The following is a 23,080-nucleotide window of genomic DNA, read 5'->3' as shown; positions in this document are numbered from 1 at the left end:
AATTGGAAGTAAATAAACTAATCAAGCGGATATGAAGTGAGAATATAATACCTAGCTTGTTTTAGGACAAAACATAGTTTTTCTTACCAAATTTTCCTTTGAAAACAGCGTTATTAAGTAATATATAATTTGAAATTATTAAAAGCACATAAAATTTTAAAATGCATATGTGTACAATAATTATAATTATATTTTAGCAGATTTCGTTTCAACTAAAATTGTCTATAATTTTCTCATAGAAAAATGTCCCATTTCCACATTATTAGTCATTATCTACCTTAAATTAATTAGAAAGTCCTCATAAGAAACATAATAATAATATACGATTTTAGTTTTATCGATGTTTTGTCAGTGAGAAATATCTTACCATTTTAAGAACTACATATAAAAGTAGCATTTTGTGTAATTAGTTTATGATATATGTATATTCAGTAATCGAATAAACGGTGACATAGCCTTTTCAATAAGTTCTGAAAGACCAAAATCAATTGCTTTGAGTCTAAATTGAATGCTGAAACATATAACAGATAATTTTGCTTCACCGAGTCTCTCAGTTTTCTGTACATATTGATTTCATATTTCTATACTATACATATTTCTATAATAAATTTGTAATTTGACCAACTTTTAAATAAATGTGTCGATTATCGATGATTTAATTTTAATTCTAAAAGGTTCTAAAATCACATTCTATCTAATAACGATATTTATTAAACAATATGAATTACAAGAATTACGAGAATATTTCTTATACAGGGTGGTTGGTAACTGGTGGTCGTGAACTGGTGGTGGTAAAAGAAGTCGAAAATATAGAATAAAAATTTTTCGTTTGAGGCTTTGTTTTCGAGAAAATCGACTTTGAATTTTCGCTCGGTACGCGTGCACTTTATCACGTCTCGTTATAACGGATCTCACTGTAGATTTTTAAAAAAATGAAAAAAAATAAAAAAATTTTTTATTCTAAATTTTCTACTTCTTTTTTCACGTAGAATCACCCCCTTTCCGCTTGTACCACTAGTTACCAACCACCCTGTATAAAACTTTACGATATTATTTAACAATTGCATTTTTATATAATAAAATTTTTCTTTCTGATTTTCTTTCTGAAAATATATTACATAAAATATTGCATCGTTTTTATCATAATAGCAATTGATATATGGAAATAGTAAATTAGACTAATTTAATTTACAAATTTCGAAATCAACATAATGGCTCACCTAAATCGTTAAGAAATACATTTATTTTTTAATTATTGTAATAATTATATTTAAACGTTAAAAGTTCTCGGTGAAAATTTTTTTTGTGATGTTCACTTGGCAAGTTTGTATTAAAAGGTTTCTAAACTTAATAATCGTTTTTAGGATTAAGCGAATATCGCATATTTTGAGTAGATTATTTTTTCCAGGATTTTGGACATGGCTGGGAGAAGAGAAAGGTCGATAGTTCATCGATGTAATTGATGGTTTCCTTGGTTCTGGTATCAACATGGTTCTTACACATTTCCATGCTGTAGACAAATAACTGAGTCTTAACATAGCGCTCTATAAGTTGATTAGGTATTTAATTACTCTGCCTGGTAGTTAGATGTCCGGTAGCTATCGTAAGAGCTTGCCAGTTATTATCTCTATTCCTGATGCTTTCCCAGCACTGAGTGTGTTGATTAAGTCTTTGCTGTTCTTAATGTGGCCAATTTTGGATAGCGCGTCAACGAGAGTCGTAAATTCCCGTTACGATTAGATAATCGACGCCACGAACTGATCGATCCCCTTATTTCTGTTAGGATGATAGGGGTGGTTCGATTGAGTATACACTGAATTAACAGGTATATAAATAAATTACAGTTTATTCAAACAACTTGTTGATTAGGGAGGTATAAAGTGATAGAGTATTGTTAGGTTTCGATTGGTAGACAAGATTACAGTGTAGAGTACACGACGTAAGCTTATAAATGTATAACGACTGACTTTCTGTGAAGAGGAAAACTTGCGATGGCTGGGTCTAAGGACACGAAAAGAGCTGGTTTGTTAAGGACGAGTTTTCGTTTGGTTCATTCTGTAGTTGGTCTTATCGCGTTTATACAATTCGCGGTCCATAGTTTTGCCGCGAATGTCGACGCATGTCGTGTGTTATAAACCGAAAAATGTTCCGTACTTATTCGCCTGCTACATAAAACATTTTTCATTAATCTACTGAACGTTTGAGTACTCGCTGATTTACGCACTGGTTCTTTAGATGAGGTAAAGAGCGCGGCTTCGTTCTTACATACGTCCTTTGTCCTGTTAAGATAATGTAGAAGTGTTTGGGCAGCGCAAATCCTTTCATTTTCATAAGATGGCAACATTAACAATGGTTGATTTCGTATAGGTTTCAAAATTTTTGTTAAAGTTAGAATCTTTATCTCGAACGAAATCGCAATTCTCCTTTTTTCGAAATTTCATTCGAACGCACGTTGCCATGGGCACATTTGATAAAAGAGAAACATCGTCGCTGACTGCCCGTGAGAAGGAACTCGACGAATAACCTGCAAAATGTTTTCGGACAGGTTGTGAGTGTGCTTATTTTTAATAAACAGTTCAAAACTCTTTTGAACTCGAATCTAATCCTTGTTCTTGTATAGCAATTTTATTTATTTATTTATTTATTTTGTACAGTTCGAAATTCTTTGTTCGTAAGTCTAATCTCCGAACTTCTGACTGTCGGAAAAAGAGCGAATGGGACGATTAAATGATCACCTGCTTGTATTAGGTTGTCCAAAAAGTTTCTTTCGTTTTATAAGGAAATAATAAACGCACAATGTTTTTTGTTTTATATTAGTTTATTGAATTATGCACGAATATAACAATAAAAATAGAACGAAATGAATCATACCTAATTCAATGAAATAATATAAAACAGAAATTGTTGCTTGTCTATTATCACCTTATGAAACGAAAGAAACTTTTCGAACAACCTAACACAAGAAACAGTTAAGAGTACCACTCTATTTGTACGATTCGATTCCTATACATCCCGAGCACAATAAAAAGCAAATTGAAAGGAAAAAACGTAAATAAGTTTACGCTTTTTCCTATCTCGATGTTCTTGTTTCTTCATTTTCTTCAGATTCTTCTGCAACCGATATAGCAGATTCTTCAACCAGCTCTGCTTTTCTTCTTCGCTCGAAAGAAAGCAACGTTTCCTTCTATTAAAATAATCTTTATTTTGTCTACAAATTCTATGTGGCTTCATTCATACAAAATGGAAGAATGAGACAAGCAGAGGTGCAGCGCTGAGAAGCGCTGTTTCAGACGCATCCTTTTTTTTACTGTAAACCTGTGGCATTAATTCAGCTCGAAGTGGAGCACTACCGAGTGGTCTCGAGGATGAGGTACGAAATACAATACTGTTTTTTGAATGGTGATGTCTCCACGTATTCTACGAGTTGCAGCAGGAATTGTATTTTGATATCCATGTGCTGTGTAAAAAGATCTATCCGTTTCGTATGGTTTTTATAGCGTGCATATAAGAATGTCGTGGAGTGAGGGAAGCCTTGAGTTCATCAATTTTTATTTGGAGAGCGTTGCAGTTCCATGTTATCAGTTTAAATTTGTCTATTACTGGTTACTAGCCTGGTTCTATTAGGAGTTCCACGACACATTGTTTGTTCCACAAATAAGGATATTTTGTTGAACAATTTCTCAGCCAATGCATTGAAATTGTTATTCATATCTTCGTTTTGTTCAACCTTTGAATTTTAGTAATGTCCATATATAATTTGTTAAAACTTATAAGTGGATAATTTATTGTGTGGCTGCTGTTTGTCGCCTTTCTATTCGGGATATATGAATTATTTGTTTCTTTTTGAGGCCACGTTTTGGGCCTTTGCCTGGTTATCTCCGCGATTAGTTCTTCCCTTAGTTTATAGTCTCTACAATTAGTCGGATGAGCTTCTTTGCAATTACTGTAAGTAAGTTTATCTAATCTGTTTACACAGTTTTTATAAAGCTGTTGTTTTGCACATTTTATGCGTTTATATCCTTTATTTCAATAATTGCTTGTATGACATAGTAGTTCAATTTGTATTATTGTGTGAACCAACCTCGGAATATTGAAGATTCCCGTGTTATTTTTAGCTGATTGAAGTTCTATCGAAAACATCGAAGAGGCCTGGGTAGTTCTTTTGCTGATTATATTACTCACGTGTAATACTGTATATCCATAGAACTGCAGTTCACGCTTGATTTGATGAATAGAGATGATGTAGTGCAAAGCTTTAATCGCTGCCTCGTATCTTCTTCCTTCTTCCGGTGCCAGAAATGTTCATAGATGACATTTAGATTTCTGTCTCTTGGTTAGTGATTTTAACCCCTTAACCTACGATTTAGGTTCGAGAATTTTGGGCCGAAAACGTAAACAAACTATTATATAGGGTGGTTGGTAACTGGTGGTACAAGCGGAAAGGGGGTGATTCTACGCGAAAAAAGAAGTCGAAAATATAGAATAAAAATTTTTTTTAATTTTTTTATTAAATTTTTTTTAAAATCTACAGTGTGATCCATTATAACGAGACGTGATAAAGTGCACGCGTATCGAGCACAAATTCAAAGTCGATTTTTTCGAAAACAAAGCCTCAGACCAAAAATTTGTATTCTATATTTTCGACTACTTTTTCGCGTAGAATCCCCCCCCCCCCTTTACGCTTGTATCACCAGTTACCAACCACCCTGTATATGCTGGGTTGGTCGGGTTGGTGTTAGTCTTAGGGGCGCGTAGCATATCTTCATTAGGACAAGCCATCATCGTTGATCAATGAAGATTATATTTACAATTATATGTACAAGTGTTGATTTAACAGAGTTTGACAATTAAACGTGGTAATTAGACACTCTTGATGTAAAAGACAATGTTCTTAGGTTCAATAACGAATCCACGGTCAACGGGAAAACTCTTTGTTCAATAGAATATATTTTGAAACACAAAGTGACGTTAGCTGTGACGCTCGGTATCTTTCTGACTGACTGACAAGACGATGTGTGCAAACTCTCCAAGGTGATCACAAGACTAAAAGACTGATGCGATCACATTTGTCAATTACATATTGACCAGGGTTATCGACAAAATTCCAGGCGCCGTTACTAGGCAGACCCGCGTAGAGTCGACATTGCCCCTGCTCGGGGCTTGTTTGTTAATACAGCGTGTGCCCCTCAATATTGGTACTTCTTCTGTTGGGTAAAAACGTTCATCCCGTGACCGTGGCTACGTTCGGCGACCAGTTGTGTCACCTCGAGCCCAAGCCCACTGTCACAAATCTTGGGCAAATATAATCAGACCATATCACAACTACTACTTCTAAGTTCTATTATTTAAGTACAGCTGTAATGAATAGTTTAGACCAAAGTATCGGGGATCTTTCCAAAATTCCAAAAGAGTGGCCCGTTGTCCCTACATCTCCGACATATATATTTTCGATGTATTTGTTTAAAACTTCGATTAATGGGTAAATGACATCGACAAGGATGAATATCGAAGAAGGAAATGTGGTTGGTTCGTTAGTTGAGGGTGAACTGGTTTCGCCAGTGTTTAGACATGCGTCTTGCAAAGCATCGTATCCATTGATGACCAGCATATTGGAATCTATTAGCTATTTTTTGGATACTGGTGTTTGTGTAGATTTCGTAGGTAGGAAGTTTAGAACTCGTTCTTTATTAGTCATTTTCCTTTTCTTAGTCCTTTTCTCGGATGCTCCAGATATTATGGATATTTCTCTGTTCGTTACATTTCGATGTCGTTTATAGTGTGATTAATTTCTTGTAAGATATATTTATTTTTGCTATTTTCAAGAGATAGTTTTGTGGATTTTCCGTTTGGACATCTCTGTCCTACTCACGGTTATTCTTCAAGAAAGTATTCACTGGTTGAGATGTTCCACTATTACGTATCGTTACTTTCTATTTACTAACTACACAGGTGATGTTTATGTATATGTACTTACGTGTGTATGTATTTATGTGTGTGTGCGCCTATATTTGTGCTCTCTCCGGAGGTAAATTAGGAACACACATAAAATCACTTATTTTCGTTAAATATTTAATATACAAACAGTTGAAGCGTTACAAAGCACTATATTCATATCATACAGATTTGTATAACCATTCACGTAAATCTAATGTTAGATTTTTTGTAGGTGAATTCTTTTGAAAATTGTAATTAAATCTCTGAATTATTAGGATATATAATATATCACAAACAAGAAGCACAAACCAAACATCGAAGAAATACACAGATATATGGCAATATAAAAGAATACGAAACAAAAAGTAATGAATTTTTAAATAAAATTACTTTAAAAATTCTATGTAAACACAAATCAAAGAAAAATGATGAAACAAATGTAACGTGAAACATGTCAAATGAAATACGATCCAAAAGTCTACAGAAATAGAAGTTCGAGAAAAATCAACGAAACGAAAATAAAATCAGCTTACAAAAAGCTGGCTATTTTTGTGATAATAAACTGTCTCGCGATGCATGAACATGAGAGATACACTTTCTATTTTTATCATGTTTGTATATTTAATATCACGGTATCTGATCTGATTGTGTACTCGTACGATTGTAAATAAATTGTCACAACTTTCTATTGTGACGAACATACGAAATATTCTGTTCTGGTAGCAACCTAACACTTTCGCGACTGATAACGTAGCGACACGTCTTTTGACTTTTAATAAGTCGGAAGTGACTAACGTAGCACGTAAGAACGTACTTATCTCAATTGGTAATTATTTTCATTTAAATATTTTCTGTTGGTGTAAAGTGGTGGGTTCGATAATTCAATTCACGATACAAAAGCATTAATTTTCGAATCTTATATTTAATTTTATCTAGCTAAAAGTTATAAATATTATGGAGGTAAACTACTGTTATCGGTTTCACATTGCATTAAAATAATTTCGATTGGAAAATTTTATAATTATTTACTGAAAGGACAAATATCTCTAAAAATAAGAAAGAGAGTAAGAGAAACAAATAGTTTTTGAGAAAGTAGGTAAAACTTACATTTAAAGGTCCTTATTTCTAAGCATATTGGGGGTCAGAAAAATGATGAGTTGAACCTCCTCTAATTTTATATAAGCTACATTGTATTTGAATCTTAATAAATTGCTAACATTAGGGCCAAGAGCTGACCAATTTGTTATAGAATGGTATACTAGAAAAATCTGTTAATAAATTTAGTAAAGATAAAAAATAATAACCTATGTATGTAATCTTTTATTTTACTCCCTTTCATAATCTACGAATACAGCGTTGGAAGTAATGTCAAACTTCTGGATAAGATAATCTCAATGTCGTTGCATAAATCTTTAATGCAACAAAAATCGTTGATATAGGACTCAATTTTTAATTTGTGTTTAATTAAACTTGACTAATGAAATATTACTTTTAATTTATGATATTTCCAGTATTGTGCACTATAGTATCCATAGCATATTTAACAATTTAGTTAAAATTCTTCATGTACAATAGATCGTAAATTTTAATTATAAATGAAAAAATTAGAATATATTAAAACCTAAGACTTATGAAACTTTAACTTATAAGAAGTTGAAAGAAGCTGACTTCTCTTATACTTCGGATAAATTTATGTAGGAAATGATATAAGAATCTTGGATTAATGCAGTATAAATATTGAATTTAAATATTATTGTAGATAAAATGCACAGTAAAAGTCCTGCTACTGCACTACAATGGGAAGAGTGATGAATTAAAGAAGTTAAAAAGGTTAAATATCTAATATCTATAAACAAACGCATCGGACAGCAGTCAGTCAGTGTGTATCTTTCGTAATTAGTAATTAGTCACGGCGTCTGTGAATGATTTCTGTAATCATTCATAGAGTCAAGTATCGTTTTAGTTAGTGAACAATTGTGAACAATTTCGTGCAGGTCTTTCAATTGCAAACAGCATCAACAAACATTCGCGCAGTAGCGTGTCGTTAACCATTCGTGGCGATCATTCGTACATCGCGTCGCAGCAGTCGTATCGTATCGTATAATCATTCGTAGCAATCATTCTCGAAACATTCTCGTCGTTCCGAGAAGTACAATCCTTGGTATCAATGATTAATCATCGTGTATTCAGCCACTACTCTTCCTCAATCGATCAATTGCCCAAAGTTAATTCGGCGGTGTCATAAGTACAGTGTCATGGATATCAAACACACGCATACGCGCAAATAATATATGCGTAATAGTGACAAGAAGCTTTTTATATACAAATCAGAGTTTCTTTTATTCTCTATACGAGGTATTTGTGCCTAAAAATGCTTAATGAAAAATCTTTTTGTGCAACGTTAAATAAGACATTCAGCTGATATATCTTGTATACAGGTTGGCTGGTAACTGGTGGTACAAGCGGGAAGGGGGGTGATTCTACGCGAAAAAGGAAATCGAAAATATAGAATAAAAATTTGTCGTTTGAGGCTTTGTTTTCGAGAAAATCGATTTTGAATTTTCGCTCGGTACGCGTGCACTTTATCACGTCTCGTTATAACGGATCTCACTGTAGATCGTTGTCTCGATGGAAAAATTAAAAGAAAAAAAAAATTTTTTTAAATTAAAAAAAATTTGTATTCTATATTTTCGACTTCTTTTTTCGCGTAGAATCACCTCCTTTGCGCTTGTACCACCAGTTACCAACTGTTACGTTTTGTTTGGCTCGTTTTGGTTGTGTTGTCGTTAATTTTTGAATTCAGATTAAATTGTAGCGTTGTCTGTCGTTTAATGCGATTGGCAATTAAACTCCACGTTTCGGCTAACCTGCTACGCGCAGGAGTACTGGCACCGGAGAGGATTAAAGTTGGTGAAAATAAATGTTCGCTTAATCCTATTATATTATTAGACAAATATTCTTCACAATAAATGTTTATTTGTATTCTAATTGGATATTGACAGAATTGTCGTTGAAATTTCAAATACTCGAAGTTACAATCGTTCGCAATACGTTTTCACTCTTATTAATTACAAGATTTTAATTTGATAGATTTTCAATAATTTACAAATTGACAAATGCAAACACGTCGATCAACAAGACTGACAAGAACTGGGAACTAATGAAACAAAGAACTAAAGAACTAAAGGACTAAAGAACTTAAGAACTGAGAGCAAAAACTAAGAGCTAGAGGAACTAAGAGCTGAAAAGCTAAGGAACTAAAGAATTGAAAGGCAAAGGAACTGAGAAATTAAGAGCTAAAGGAATTGAGAATTAATCGCTATGAACAAAGAAATTACTTGCCAAGAATTGGGGAACTGATCGCCAAGAACCAAGGAATTAATCACCAAGAACTGAGGAACTAATCACACAAAACTGAGGAATTAACTACTCTGAACTAAGGAATTATCTCTCTTCTTCTATGTCGCTACGCTTATTTATATTTAGGTCTACCGTGGAGGGGTCGTCATATGACGGGTTATTCCGTGGGGGTTGTGAGGCTCAAATTTGGTTTCTATACAAATTGTTAAAATTTATTTAAATTTCAAATTGGAACGCTCACTCGCGCTATTGGTAGTTTTAATCTACGTTACGGCGCGTGCGCAGCGCGGGTCGTGACACAACCACCCTGTATATGTATTTGCATATATATTTATGGACCTTTAAGTTTCCCACAAATTTACAGAAATCCGTAATTTAGTTCTGGCAGTCAAACATCGTGCTGCTCTTAATCGAATAAAAGTTGTGATTCTTTTAATTCCTAATAAACTGCTGCTAATTTTACAACGTCGAACACATAAATTACGTTATTTGTTAAACCTTTGGTGTAAGAGGTCGAGCGTCCTTCGTTCGATACCATGATGCTACGATATAACGAATGATCATTCATCGTGCTAGGATTCTCGGTAGCATAAGATCCCGTTGCACGGAGTATCGGTATATTGCTACTCTTATTTGCGATTCGAGATTTCAATTGACAGCTCTGAACCAAGAGAGAGCCCTGACCCGGGATAATAGATCGTATGTTGTTCAAAGAGTGAGGGATTGATTTAAATTTATACACACATTCGATGAAGTAATGCCGAGTTATGCGACTGTTCTGTATGTTGTGCTTTGATCATCTTGTTAGACAGAATGAATCACTGCATTTTCTTGTTACTCTTAACAATTTTCGTATCTTTTGAAATTACAGAGAAATTGAAATATGTTATTTCAAATAAGTGAGATTAGTTATGTTTTTTGCTACTAAAGATCCAAAAATATATTTTATATAAATTTATTTACTTTTTTAACATTTGGGGAAGTAATAGCGCGTATATACTTAACAGGCATACTGTATAGTAGATATTTTTTAATTGATTATTATTTACAGCTCAGCAACTGATCTTATTAAAATCAAGTTGAGCTTTTACACTCTTGGAAAAGTGTCGTAGTTTAAAAAAAGTAGCAATTGTAAAATTTCCTTAATTACTTTTTACATTAATAGACTTCTTTTTTCATTCTTAATTATTTTAAATTTTTATCATTGTTATATTTTTTATAGAATTATTATTATCAATTATTATTAACAATAAAATAAGATAAGAATCATACAAATATAGCTAATTTAAATATAAGCGAATACTAATATAAATGAAAGGAGATATATATAAAATTCATTAAAGTATATGCCTTGTAAAAAATCAAACAAATTAAGTTGGTATCAACGGAGCAATTTATTTTGAATTAAGTGCTACAAGTCGATTAGGTCTTCTTAAAATTACGTTATTTCTATACCGACTCCAGAACTTTTTTCATTTTTCTCTTTTTTTTATGTATGTATGACTAATCGGAATGATTCTTCTCGCATCTTGTTGGACGCGTTCTCCCGTTGGTTGTACTAGAAAAAATTTTTCGATTTGATCATTGTAAATTATGTTTTTTTTTTTTTTTTAAACTAATAATTTTGTGAATCGATTTCCTGTGTGTTCATCGATTTCTTTGGAATGGTTTGACCAATAAAAATGATTCCTTTTGTATTTCACAGTGTATGTTCTTCCACTGTCTAGTTACAACATTCTTTTATATTTATAAGCTATTTTTCTATATTTATACCGTTGTAGAAATGCAATCTTTATGTATGTTCATTAATTACTCAGGATTCGTTTGAGTTCTCAGAATGAAACCATTTACATCTTCTAGGTAGTCGATCAATCGATTTGCAAAATTTCTCCAATTTGCTCATCGTTAACTAGCGTTATTGCAAGGAATTTGTTCTTTACCAATTTCATTTATGTGCGCTCAATGAGCGTTCTGCAGTTGCTGAGCTGATATCGAGATGATTCTCAATATAGACTTCAACTCGTGTTTTCGTCGCAGAAAACATTGTTCTGCGGATTCGTTTTTGGGCATAACTCTACTTTCGTTGCGACATAAGTTATATATATTCTCATCACTGTTCAAAGTATAATATTGATGGCACAGTATAGGTTTACTGCTTATTCGTATATGGGGCTGGGCAATCCATACAATTATTTATTCATTAATGAGAACTAAAAATTGGAATAAATAATAAATAGATAGAAATAAATTATCGTCTTACTAATGACGATGAAAACGATATTACGTTGGTCCTGTAATATTGATCGCTTTATTAGAAAATGTGAAATAAAAGATTTTTTGCCAAAAAAATATTACTGACTTTGAAAAGCGCTAAAGCGTATGAAATAATTTCTACTTTTATTTGTATTTTATCTACGCACATATGCAACAACGGTTAGATTGCTCATTTAGTTACTAAACAGCATACTAACTATATTGCAATCTTCTTGAGAGGCGGCGAAAAATTAAAAATATTACTAATATATGGTCCAATTCCATTTCTAATTGTATAACATTAGTCATTGTAATGATTGCATCTCAAATTAATAGTAACAAGCTTATTGTATGTGTAATAGCATTATCCTGTACACTATTAATACATTGAGCGTAATTTGTATCCGTACGGATACAAACCACGTTTTTCAATTTGGCCACTATTAAAACACGTTCTTGGTGATTTTGTATTATAATAATATTATTTATTTATTATAATAATAATAATTTAACTCCTTAACCTACAACTACGGGCATAGCCCGTAGTACGATGATCGGGTCAAACATAAATATTACGGGCATTCTCAAACGTAAATCGTAGGTTAAGGGGTTAAGCAATTAAAGTACATTTGTTGAAATTTGAATAATATACATGTCGGGTATGTCGGGTTAGCGTTAGTCTTTGGGGCGCGTTGCGTATCTTCATTAGGACAAGCCATCGTAGTTGTTCAATGGAGATTATATTTACAATTGTATGTACAAGTGTTGGTTTAACAGGGTTTAATAATTAATCGTGGTAATTAGACACTCTTAATGTAAAGACAATGTACTTAGATTCAACAACGAATCCACGGTCAACGGGGAAAACTCTTTCTTCAATAGAATATATTTTGAAAAACAAAGTGACGTTAGCTGTGACGCTCGGTATCTTTCTGACTGACTGATAAGACGATGTGTGTAAACTCTCCAAGGTGATCACAAGAATAAAAGACTGATACGATCGCATTTGTCAATTGCATATTGACCAGGGTTATCGACAAAATTCCAGGCGCCGTTATTAGGCAGACCCGCGTAGAGCCGTCATTGCTCCTGCCCGGGGCTTGTTTGTTAATACAGCGTGTGTCCTTCAATATTGGTACTTCTACTGTTAAATAAAAACGTTCATCCCGTGACCGTGGCTACGTTTGGCGACCAGTTGTGTCACCTTGACCCCAAGCCCACTGTCGCAAATCTCGGGCAAACATAATCAGATCGTATCACAACTACTACTTCTAAGTTCTATTATTTAATTACAGCTACAATAAATAGTTTAGACCAAAGTATCGGGGATCTTCCCAAAATTCCAAAAGAAAGGCCCGATGTCCCTACATCTCCGACATATATATATAAATGTGTAGTTTCAATTTATTTAGTATGCTGTTTTGTAACTAAATGCGTAGTCTAACCGTTGTTGCATATGTGCGTAGATAAAATACAAATGAAATAAAAATTATTTCATACTTTTTAGCGCTTTTCGAAGTCTGTAATATTTTTTTGGCAACAAATCTTTTATAATATCCTATTTACGAAAAAATGTCTCGTAATTAAGAAACATATTACGAGTATTATGTAATTTCTTTCTAAATAAGAACCACTATATTTATGTATATTTGTCACATAATTGTTTAATTGATGCAAGCAATAATCTTGCAACTTATGGTATTACAATTTCAAAATATATGTAACTGAATCTATATACTTAATTTATAAATAAGCGACAGTTTTTATTTTTTTCTGTTTAATTATATCATAGTTTATTAATTTTACCTCTCAGCTGCAAAATGAGATTCGTTTACATATCTGATTGCACTCTCATTCATTTGCAACAAAGAGTAGAGCAACTGTTTTTATGTAATTTATTATTAGAAATTTTTCTATATACAGGTTATTTCATTTAACTTGACCATCTTAAATGTCTCACTTATTTTTTACGATGGGAAGAGATATCAGAGGAAGAGAATATTCGATTCGAAGGGACAAAAGTGATAGGCAAAAAAATTTTTCTCAAGGTTACTTTTTCGAAATTTCAAGATCATCGAAGTACCTTTAAATGAGACTACATATTTTCGTTACAACAGTCTTATAACTCATAAAAAAAACAAATTGGACGATGTGCAATATGTTGACCTTCGCGTGACTTTCAACGAGAAAATCATGAAATGTTTGAAAATCCTGAAATCATGAAAGATTTGTTGAAATCTCAATTTCATTGGAACAATGCATCGTATAATTGTCCTTAATGTTTATAAACAGAATGTTCGCCGATCGTTGAATATGACGTATGCAAGAATTTGTTGGCCAGCGCGATTGTCGGACTTACGCTACTTGATACTTAAAAAAATAAAATCTATAATGATACACTCACAACATCAGAAAACATACACAGATGTACATCAATTACTACAGAAGTATTTAAAAATATAGAGAAATCATACATTTGCCACCTCCAAAATTGAGGTTAACGATGCACATTCTGAACACATTCTGAAATAAATATTTTTATTTTGCAGTGAAACATACAAATCTTAGCTTTTCCTTCTATTCATACGAACATAATTTTCCATACTATGTTTTTCTGATATAAATTATCATGTCAAATTTGGGGAATTTGTTTTTGATTTTTTAACAAAGATGTTCTTTATTTCCTAGAAAAATTTGATACTGAAGTTGAGATGAAGAAATGCTATAACAATAAAATACATATAGATAATAAGAAATAGATTGTATTTACAAAAAGAAATAAAAGAGATAAAGAATGTTATCACAACAGTGAATTGAATGGTTTATTATGAAAACTATAATTATGAATGTTCTTACTTATATATTTAAATACATGTAAACATGAATGTAAATTATTCTCATTTTGAATAATTTTAGAAATGGAAATAAATAATAGTATTAAGTTGCCCGGAAAGTTTCTTTCGTTTTTGTCGAATTACGTACGATCCATTTTGTTCTGTTGAGATAAACACCGCGGCAATTCACAGACTTGGTTTCACGTTTGTATGAAGGTGCATTGTTGTAAAAAAACGTTTGCGAAAGAAAGACACTTTCCGGACAACCTAATATGTAAAGTAATGATATATAAATAATATATGTAATAATAGAAATAATAACGTAATAATAATATATAATAGTATATAAATAAATGAAAATAAATAAATAATAAATATTTAAAAATATTTGTTTAATATTTATATGTGTAAATATTTTAAATCAGTACATGCAGTTGCACTGAATTTTCTGTAAACGCGTGAAACAAAGTGAAAGGTACCAATCACGAAAAAAGAAGAAAAGGAAGAAAGAGAGAACGAAGGTAAAACGTGAGTAGCTTTTGAAAACAACATTCGCCAATTAGCTTTTGCTAGCAATTTATTTTAAAAACGACCTACTGCGATATAACAGCATAAAACCTTTAAAAAGGCCAGTTGTCATAAAATACGAGTATTATAGCTGATAATTCGAGAGAATATTTCAATCACTAGAATCGTTATATCTGTTGAAAAAGCACGAAAAATCTCGAGACTTCAGGCTCTTGCAGCAAAATGAAAGGTTACACTCTACTTGACAATATGGACTCGAAATCCAGGAAGGAATGCATATCAAGGTCGATCTCTCAAACCACCCGCGGCTCTCTCTCATTATCGTTCAGTAAATCTGAAGTTAATTAGAGCTCAAGTGGAAAGCCATTTCGTTCTGTACGAACTAATCGAGTTCGAAGGAAAGATGTACATACATAAAAAATTCCTCTGGATGGGAAATGGATTGTGCATCCAAACCGCTATAAGAGTTACGAAAATAAAAGATACATATCATATATCTGATATGTATAAATGCACATTGAACGCTTTTGTCGATATTAGAAAAATGGTTAAAATTTTATATCATTTAATACATTCGAAAATATTTGGAACTGTGTACATGTGTATACACTGTGCATAAACTAGTGTAACAAACACTGTGTAAAGTATAATGGCTGTTTAATATATAAAGTATCTCGACTATGAGAATATGCCACTCTGTTATGTACGGAAAATTAGGAAAAATCGGTTTACGAGTTTTTGACTCTGATGCACTTCTCTAAGAAATCTGAAGAGAATAATTTAATAATCTAAGCTACTAAAACTATAAAAACATTAATATAGTCACAGCAAAAACTAAGGCAATAATATAGACAAATACAATTTTCCGAACCTCTAGAAAATCGATTTTTCAACTACAAATTTTGGAAACATTTATAGACATGTACGCCACTGTGTACAACATCTCTGACTTTTTTAATAATTTTTCATTAAGTAGAGCAAAAGAAATGGAGTTTAAACTGTAAATTGTGTTTTGCCCTATAACTACCGTTACTGTAAGGATAGCAGCTTGACACTTTCCGGAAAGCGTTTTCTTCGAGAGGTCTATTGAATGATATGCACCCAGATCAAATTGCTTTGGAGACAATTTTATCATGCTTATTCGGCTATATCCTTCGCGGTTACTTTTTTCCGTAGATCTTCACCCATCTGGAGAATAACGTTACGATGCTGGTGACAAGTCATTTTTGTCGCCGTGTACATACATTTGTTTTCTACTTTCAACTCTTTTAACTTCGAAGTTAACCTATTTTCAGGTAATCATATTATAAACATGTGTACAATATAAATTAATCAAATTCATATACATCAAATATAATTATCTTTAATAATCAACAACTTAACCATTAAATTTTCCAACCAATCTAACACGTAATCAATATTTCATTCAACGAATTCTACCTTAATGCAGTTTTATTTTGATTTTAATAACTACATTCAATCAATAATCAATGATCAAACATAAAAATAAATTAACAACCTAACTAATATCACTTTATGTATTACTAGTAAGTGAAATACTGCATCTTGATATTTTAAGATACTATGTTCTACTATAGTTTTTGTTTCTACTTATAATACGTTGGTACAAATTTAAAGAATGATTTTCTTTAATTTACAGCTGTGATTTTAAAAAAGAACAACTAATTTAAATTCATACGATATATACAGGGTGGTTGGTAAATGGTGGTACAAGCGGAAATGGGGTGGTTCTACGTGAAAAAAGAAGTCAAAAATATAGAATAACAATTTTTCGTTTGAGGCTTTGTTTTCGAGAAAATCGACTTTGAATTTTCGCTCGGTACGCGTGCACTTTATCACGTCTCGTTACAACGGATCTCACTGTAGATCGTTGTTTCGATGGAAAAATTAAAAAAAAAAAAATTAGAAAAAAATTTTATTCTATATTTTCGACTTCTTTTTTCGCGTAGAATCACCCCCTTTCCGCTTGTACCACCAATTACCAACCACCCTGTATAACAAACAAATGCAATCGTACAGCGAGGAAGATTTCCATCAGTTTATTATTCGTGCGATCGCCTTGGAGAGTGACACATCGGGCAGTTTATACCGAGCGTCTCAGCAATCGTATTTTGTGCCGTAAATTATTATACGCATAGTAAAGAGTTATCCCGTTGGCCGTGGATTCGTTGGAACCCAAGAACATTATTAATAGCGTTCATTAAACTTATTATTCGTAAAAACATATTATTCGTTAATCTTATTAGTCGTTAAACTTATCATTCGTCAAACTATTTATTCGTTAAACTTATTATTCGTAAAACATATTATTCCTTAATCTTATTATTCGTTAAACTTATTATTTGTAAAACATATTATTCCTTAATCTTATTATTCGTTAAACTTATTATTTGTAAAACATATTATTCGTTAAACTTATTATTCGTCAAACTTATTATTCGTTAAACTCAATATTCATTACACTTTGTAAAAGTTTTGTATATTCGTGTAAATATAATCTCTGCTCCGCAAAACGATGGCTAATTCAAACGAAGAATCGTTACGCGCCCTAAATTCTAATGTTAACCCGACGTATATACTAAAAATAGAGAATATGTAAAATACAGCGGCTACAAAAAGTATTTGTACATCATTGTGTTCACTATAGCGCTCTCGTATCATATCGTATCATTTAGTAGTGCTTTCATATGATTATTATAAAACCATAAAAAAAGAGCTTCATTGCCCTTACAAGCAATTAATTCGTAACAAATACGTAATCAATACTTTAATTAATTTAACGGATTTCATCTTAACATCTTAAATTCTTTACAATGACCGAAAACTTTTTTTGCATGTATAGTAAAAAATTGGCGAAACTAATCAATGTAGGAATAAAAAAAAATCACATTTTAGACAATTCTTATTTAAAAATACATCATGACATACACGGTATGTCAGTGGGCGTTCGTAATAATTTTAATATCGGATGACTATGTGACATACTATATATAGGTAGTATGAGTAACATAACGTTTTAGTGAAAATTTCTAAAAGATAAACACCCAAAAGGTTATTATTTTATTAATTTAATTATTTCAAAAATGAGAAAATTATATAAAATGTATATAATAGGTATAAACATTATTTACACTTGTAAGTCAGAACAAACAAACACACACGATATACAAATTTTACTATAATATAAAGATATATTTATACATATAGCAAAATAAAAAAAATTGTTTGAAGTAATATAGATCATAAATAATCTTTATAATAGTTCTTGAAAGTCTCTTCGAAACATAAACCTATCTTATCTTTACAACCATTGTTCTTCTGACCGGTGTTTGACAATTGACTAAAAATATTCATCATGAGGTACATGTGTTATCGCATGTCATCGGCGAGATATCGTATGACATACATACAAATATGCTATATTATCTGTTTCAAACGTGTTAATGCAATTCCATCCTGATATTGTTCGATAGGTAGAAACGAACAACACTCACCTTGCAATTATGGTAATTTGCATTGTAGAAAGTCAGTTCAGCGACAACACACCTCCTGTAATGTGGATAGATCGAAATTTGGTGCTTCTGGATACAGAACCAGTAGGAAGTGTGGTGACTAGAGCCCGTGCGGAAGACAACGAACAAGATCAGCTAACTTATGGCTTGGAACCTCTTGGACACAACTACAACGGAAATGACAGTCCGCAACCGCCGCTTCCTTTCTTCATCGACAATAGCACCGGCATTATCTACGTTAATGAAACGCTCAAAGGCAAAGTGAGTGTCACTTTTAATCCATCTTAATAATTTTCGTGTTTGTAAACACACTACCATTTTTAGGCCCTTTTACTCTGCTTTCTTATATATGAACAGCCCATTTCATCCTAAGTAAATATTGTTTAATTATTGGATAAAATTTTACATCATTATTCGTAAATAGTGTTTTCTTGTTGTCATTGAAAATTTGGCGATTTAATTCGGTAAAGAATAACATTGCCCGTGAATAACAAATACAGTAATTTTGTAGATAAAATGTAATTTTGTTTGTAAAACGCTTTTTGCTTTCGACTTTAACTGACTTAACCGGCTTTAAATGTCGGTGAAATATAACGAATGAAACAATATTAATATTTCTTAATATTTTTTCAAATAATATTTAATTAATCTATTTGATTGATAAAAATAATCTAATTAATGCTTAAATATAAAAGTAGAAGATGTTGGCACGTACCGTTTCTGTAACAAATTTTATACCTGTTTGGATAATAAAAAATTAATATATTCCGTGTTTGGTGATTTTTTGCAAATTTTTAGAAATTTGGAATTAAATGAAAGAAAGTCTCAAATGATGAAAAATTAATGTTTCGTGAGTCCTTAGTAATATATGTATTATAGCCAGTATACACGGATAAAATTTATTTTACGTCAATAAGAATATTTAACCAGGAAAAATCCAAAAGTATATTGTATTGTATTTAAATCATATATATTTTAAACAGCATAATTCCTAAAAATCAATAGACTTTTAACTACAAAAAAAATCGTAGTGATGCCCTAATCTTATTCCCCAGATTTCAGCTGTCGCGACATCTTTTTATTTCTTGAAATTGAAAATCGTCTAAAAGCTATAAAGAACTTAACTTCAGCGTAACTTCAAAAAATGAATAAGAAATATCCGCCGGTATTATTTTTGAAATATTTACAGCTAGCTATGAAACAAACTACACAGATGCCAGACTAAAATTAAAAAGATATATAATAATAAATACAATATTTAATTTCCAATAAAAAGTTTGAAATCACTAACCTTTTTTAAGATCTATGTGGTGTTAAGCAGAGGAAGAGAGATAAAACAGAGACTAATTATACAAATCAATAATTTATTTGACTATCATGTTTATATTTTTGTATTTTTATTATATTACTATTTTTGTCTATTTTATAAATTTATATTCTTTATTAATCAATTTTCCTAATGCAACTAGAGTTTATCTAATAGGTGCTCATTGATTTTCCTCTTTACTAGTGATTTTTCGTTCATACAGAGTGTCCTAAAAATTATGACAAAATCGGCAAGGGGTTCTACGCACAAAAATAAGTCGAATACAATTTTTTCCAACAAATCCAAATTTGGAAATTTATTCAATATTTATCACCACGGCTAATTATCGATTGAGTCGCCTAAGTAAACAGCAGCAAGTTATTTTACACGTGAAAATAGAAAACAATTTTTTCGTTTAAGGCTTTATTATAAAGAAATTAGAAGTTGCACATGTTTAGTTAAGATTACATGTATCTGATACATGCGTGCTTGATAAACTTTCAAATAGAATTTTTTAAAAAACAAAGTGTTCTATGAAAAAATGTCTATATTTCCGACTTATTTCTTTATGTGGAATCGAATAAAATAGAATAATAAATAATACGATAATAATAGGAGTTGGCGTTCAGATAAATGAATTCAATTGACAAAAGTTCAGATGACTAGATACTAAAATTTTGTTTCTATAAATGAAGTTTAGATGAATAAAGTTTTATTGTGATCGTATTTTTTATAATCATCGCCTAATCAGAAGTCATGGTATGGTACCACGCAATGTCATGGTGGTGCATTTAAGTGGTCAAGATCTCGTCGTTAGACGAGGGCAAAGTACGCACGGTCAGCTTTTTTCCCTGTCCGAGACGATGAGAACGTAACACAAGCTGCGTATGGTCGACATTGAGGGATTGAACGACGTTTCTTGTTTCTTCTTTCCAGGGAGGGCAGAACCTGTTCCTTTACGTGACCGTCTCCGACGGTCAGCTCACGACAAAGACCGAAGTCTACGTCACTATCAAGAACACTTCGGGTCCCAAGGAACCCGACTGGACCAGGTAGGTTCTTCGTCGAGGACAAAATTGTTTGCGCATCGATTGATGAACCGATTCCGATCTTCGATGTCACTCACGATCACTCACTCAGAACGTCGCTTCTATCCGCAGAAGTGATATAACAAACGAATCCTTCTATCGTTTGAAAACTTTGCTGTTTGATTTTTTATTCTTGGAATTTTTTCTCTTTTTTTTTTTTCTTCTTTAAAAATAATCTTCAAAGTTGCATGAATTACACAAAATTTATTATTATTGACGATACTTTGGGACGAGTATGTTGTAGGGAGTTAGATTTTATTTTAGAATTTTGAGTCTCTCAGAAAGGAGAATATTTTTAATATTTGTTTATGATCGTTGAGATTTTTGTTCTCGTTAATTTTGAATGTAGATTGAATCTCGATATATTTGCAGCAGTTCAAACGGTTGTTCTACTTTAAGATTTCTATTTTTAGGCCATTTTCAGCGTCTTTTTTTACAAAGAATTCATATAACGATCATCTCTGTCGATATTTTGGGCAATATCCAGAAATATTTTTAAAGAAAAGCGATACCTGGCAGTAATATAAACCTTCAAATGCATTCACTTTAAAAAGGAAATATTTTTATGATTTTCATAGTTTCGATCGTTCTGTATATCATTTTTTCATATATTTTCAGCCACTGATCCAGACATCCTTCAAACCTAAAACAGATTAACTGAGAATTTTACATGAGTTACGAAAATAAAATGTTCCTATTTATATTGTTGCCGCTGTAGATCCATCACGATTATTTGTCAAGTACACACATTACAAATTGAAAGATCAATTTTAGAGTGTAAACCTATTTTGAATTTATGTTACGCTATTTGTACTGGATTGAATATTAGCAGTAATTATATTTCTGTTGAGAAATCCTTCATTAATTTGTATCGTATGCAGTATTACAGAATCTTTACATTCATTATTCGAGAAAACATCACGTTATTTTTGTAATGTATTCAAAGCCAGTTAATGGAATTTGTCGTAGAATTCAGTGTTAATGAAACAGTAATCGCTTCTTTTTCTTGGCCTGTCTACTTCTTCTCAGAAATAGCTAGATATGGTGTCCAAACAAAGTTGCAATTATCTTTAATTGCTACATAATTTTATCCTTTATGAACAGAATTGCATTTTTATTAATACTGAGGATAATATATTTCTTATGAAACGTTCTTATGAACGTTAAGAAACGTTCATGACGATTTTCTAAAGTTTTCTCACAGTTCTTTGGAGGAGTTTTAAGATATTTATATTGGCAGTTACGGGAGCCTATTCTCGTACTAGATGTTTGTCGTCTTATTCTGACTAACACTATTCGATGATGCCAGTAATGCGTTTGCTTTTTATGTTGTACTGTAATATTGAACATACCGGCTTGAGAATATAGAATTCTAATGAAAATTTATAGCTATGTGACTAAGTCTACTTTGAATAATTTGACGAGAAAGCTATGACCAGTTATTAGAAAATATCGATTTCTAAGTGTACAAAATTTCAATAATTTATTGAAATGAATAATTATATAACATAGCAAGTCGGAAATACATAAAATTTTATAGATGTCTACTGTTAGATAGCAAGTTACAAAGATAGAAAAACATTTATTGATGTTGCTAAACGTATTTGTGTATGATGAAAAATGAGAATGGTTAAGATTATAAAATACAATTGTCTTTATTTCGTAAATTATACTCGTAATTTAAAATATGAAATTTTCACACAGGCTATAGGTTTTAGTAATCAACATCAGTACCTAACTCTTACATATACAGGGTGGTTGGTAACTGGTGGTACAAGCGGAAAGGGGGTGATTCTACGCGAAAAAAGAAATCGAAAATATAGAATAAAATTTTTTTTTTTTAATTTTTCCATCGAGACAACGATCTACAAGTGAAATCCGTTATAACGAGACGTGATAAAGTGCACGCGTACCGAGCGAAAATTCAAAGTCGATTTTCTCGAAAACAAAGCCTCGAACGAGAAATTTTTATTTTATATTTTCGACTTCTTTTTTCGCGTAGAATCACCCCCTTTCCGCTTGTACCACCAGTTACCAACCACCCTGTATATATCGTATGAATTTAAATTAGTTGTTCTTTTTTAAAATCACAGCTGTAAATTAAAGAAAATCATTCTTTAAATTTGTAAAAACGTATTATAAGTGGAAACAAAAACTATAGTAGAACATAATATCTTAAAATATTTCAAATTGTGCAGAGTTCCTGCGTTATAATTTCCTCGGTTAAAGTAATTGTTGCAATGA

At 31.8% G+C, this 23,080-nt stretch overlaps 1 protein-coding gene and 1 long non-coding RNA gene across 4 annotated transcripts in view; one reads left to right on the top strand and one right to left on the bottom strand.

Moving 5' to 3' along the window:
• LOC126866904 (uncharacterized) overlaps window positions 1-23,080 on the bottom strand; it is a 168,348-nt gene that overhangs the window by 7,783 nt on the left and 137,485 nt on the right. The window lies entirely within an intron of this gene.
• LOC126866514 (tyrosine kinase receptor Cad96Ca) overlaps window positions 1-23,080 on the top strand; it is a 75,003-nt gene that overhangs the window by 39,559 nt on the left and 12,364 nt on the right. For all 3 annotated transcript variants that reach the window (XM_050620195.1, XM_050620184.1, XM_050620175.1), the window contains 2 exons: window positions 18,453-18,703; window positions 20,685-20,800. In XM_050620195.1, coding sequence (XP_050476152.1) covers window positions 18,453-18,703; window positions 20,685-20,800 — 367 coding nt within the window. The remainder of the gene's footprint in view (window positions 1-18,452; window positions 18,704-20,684; window positions 20,801-23,080) is intronic.

The sequence above is a fragment of the Bombus huntii genome, chromosome 1 (assembly GCF_024542735.1).
Source record: "Bombus huntii isolate Logan2020A chromosome 1, iyBomHunt1.1, whole genome shotgun sequence".
Taxonomy (NCBI): Eukaryota; Metazoa; Arthropoda; class Insecta; order Hymenoptera; family Apidae; genus Bombus; species Bombus huntii.
This window is presented reverse-complemented; position numbering and strand designations above follow the sequence as displayed.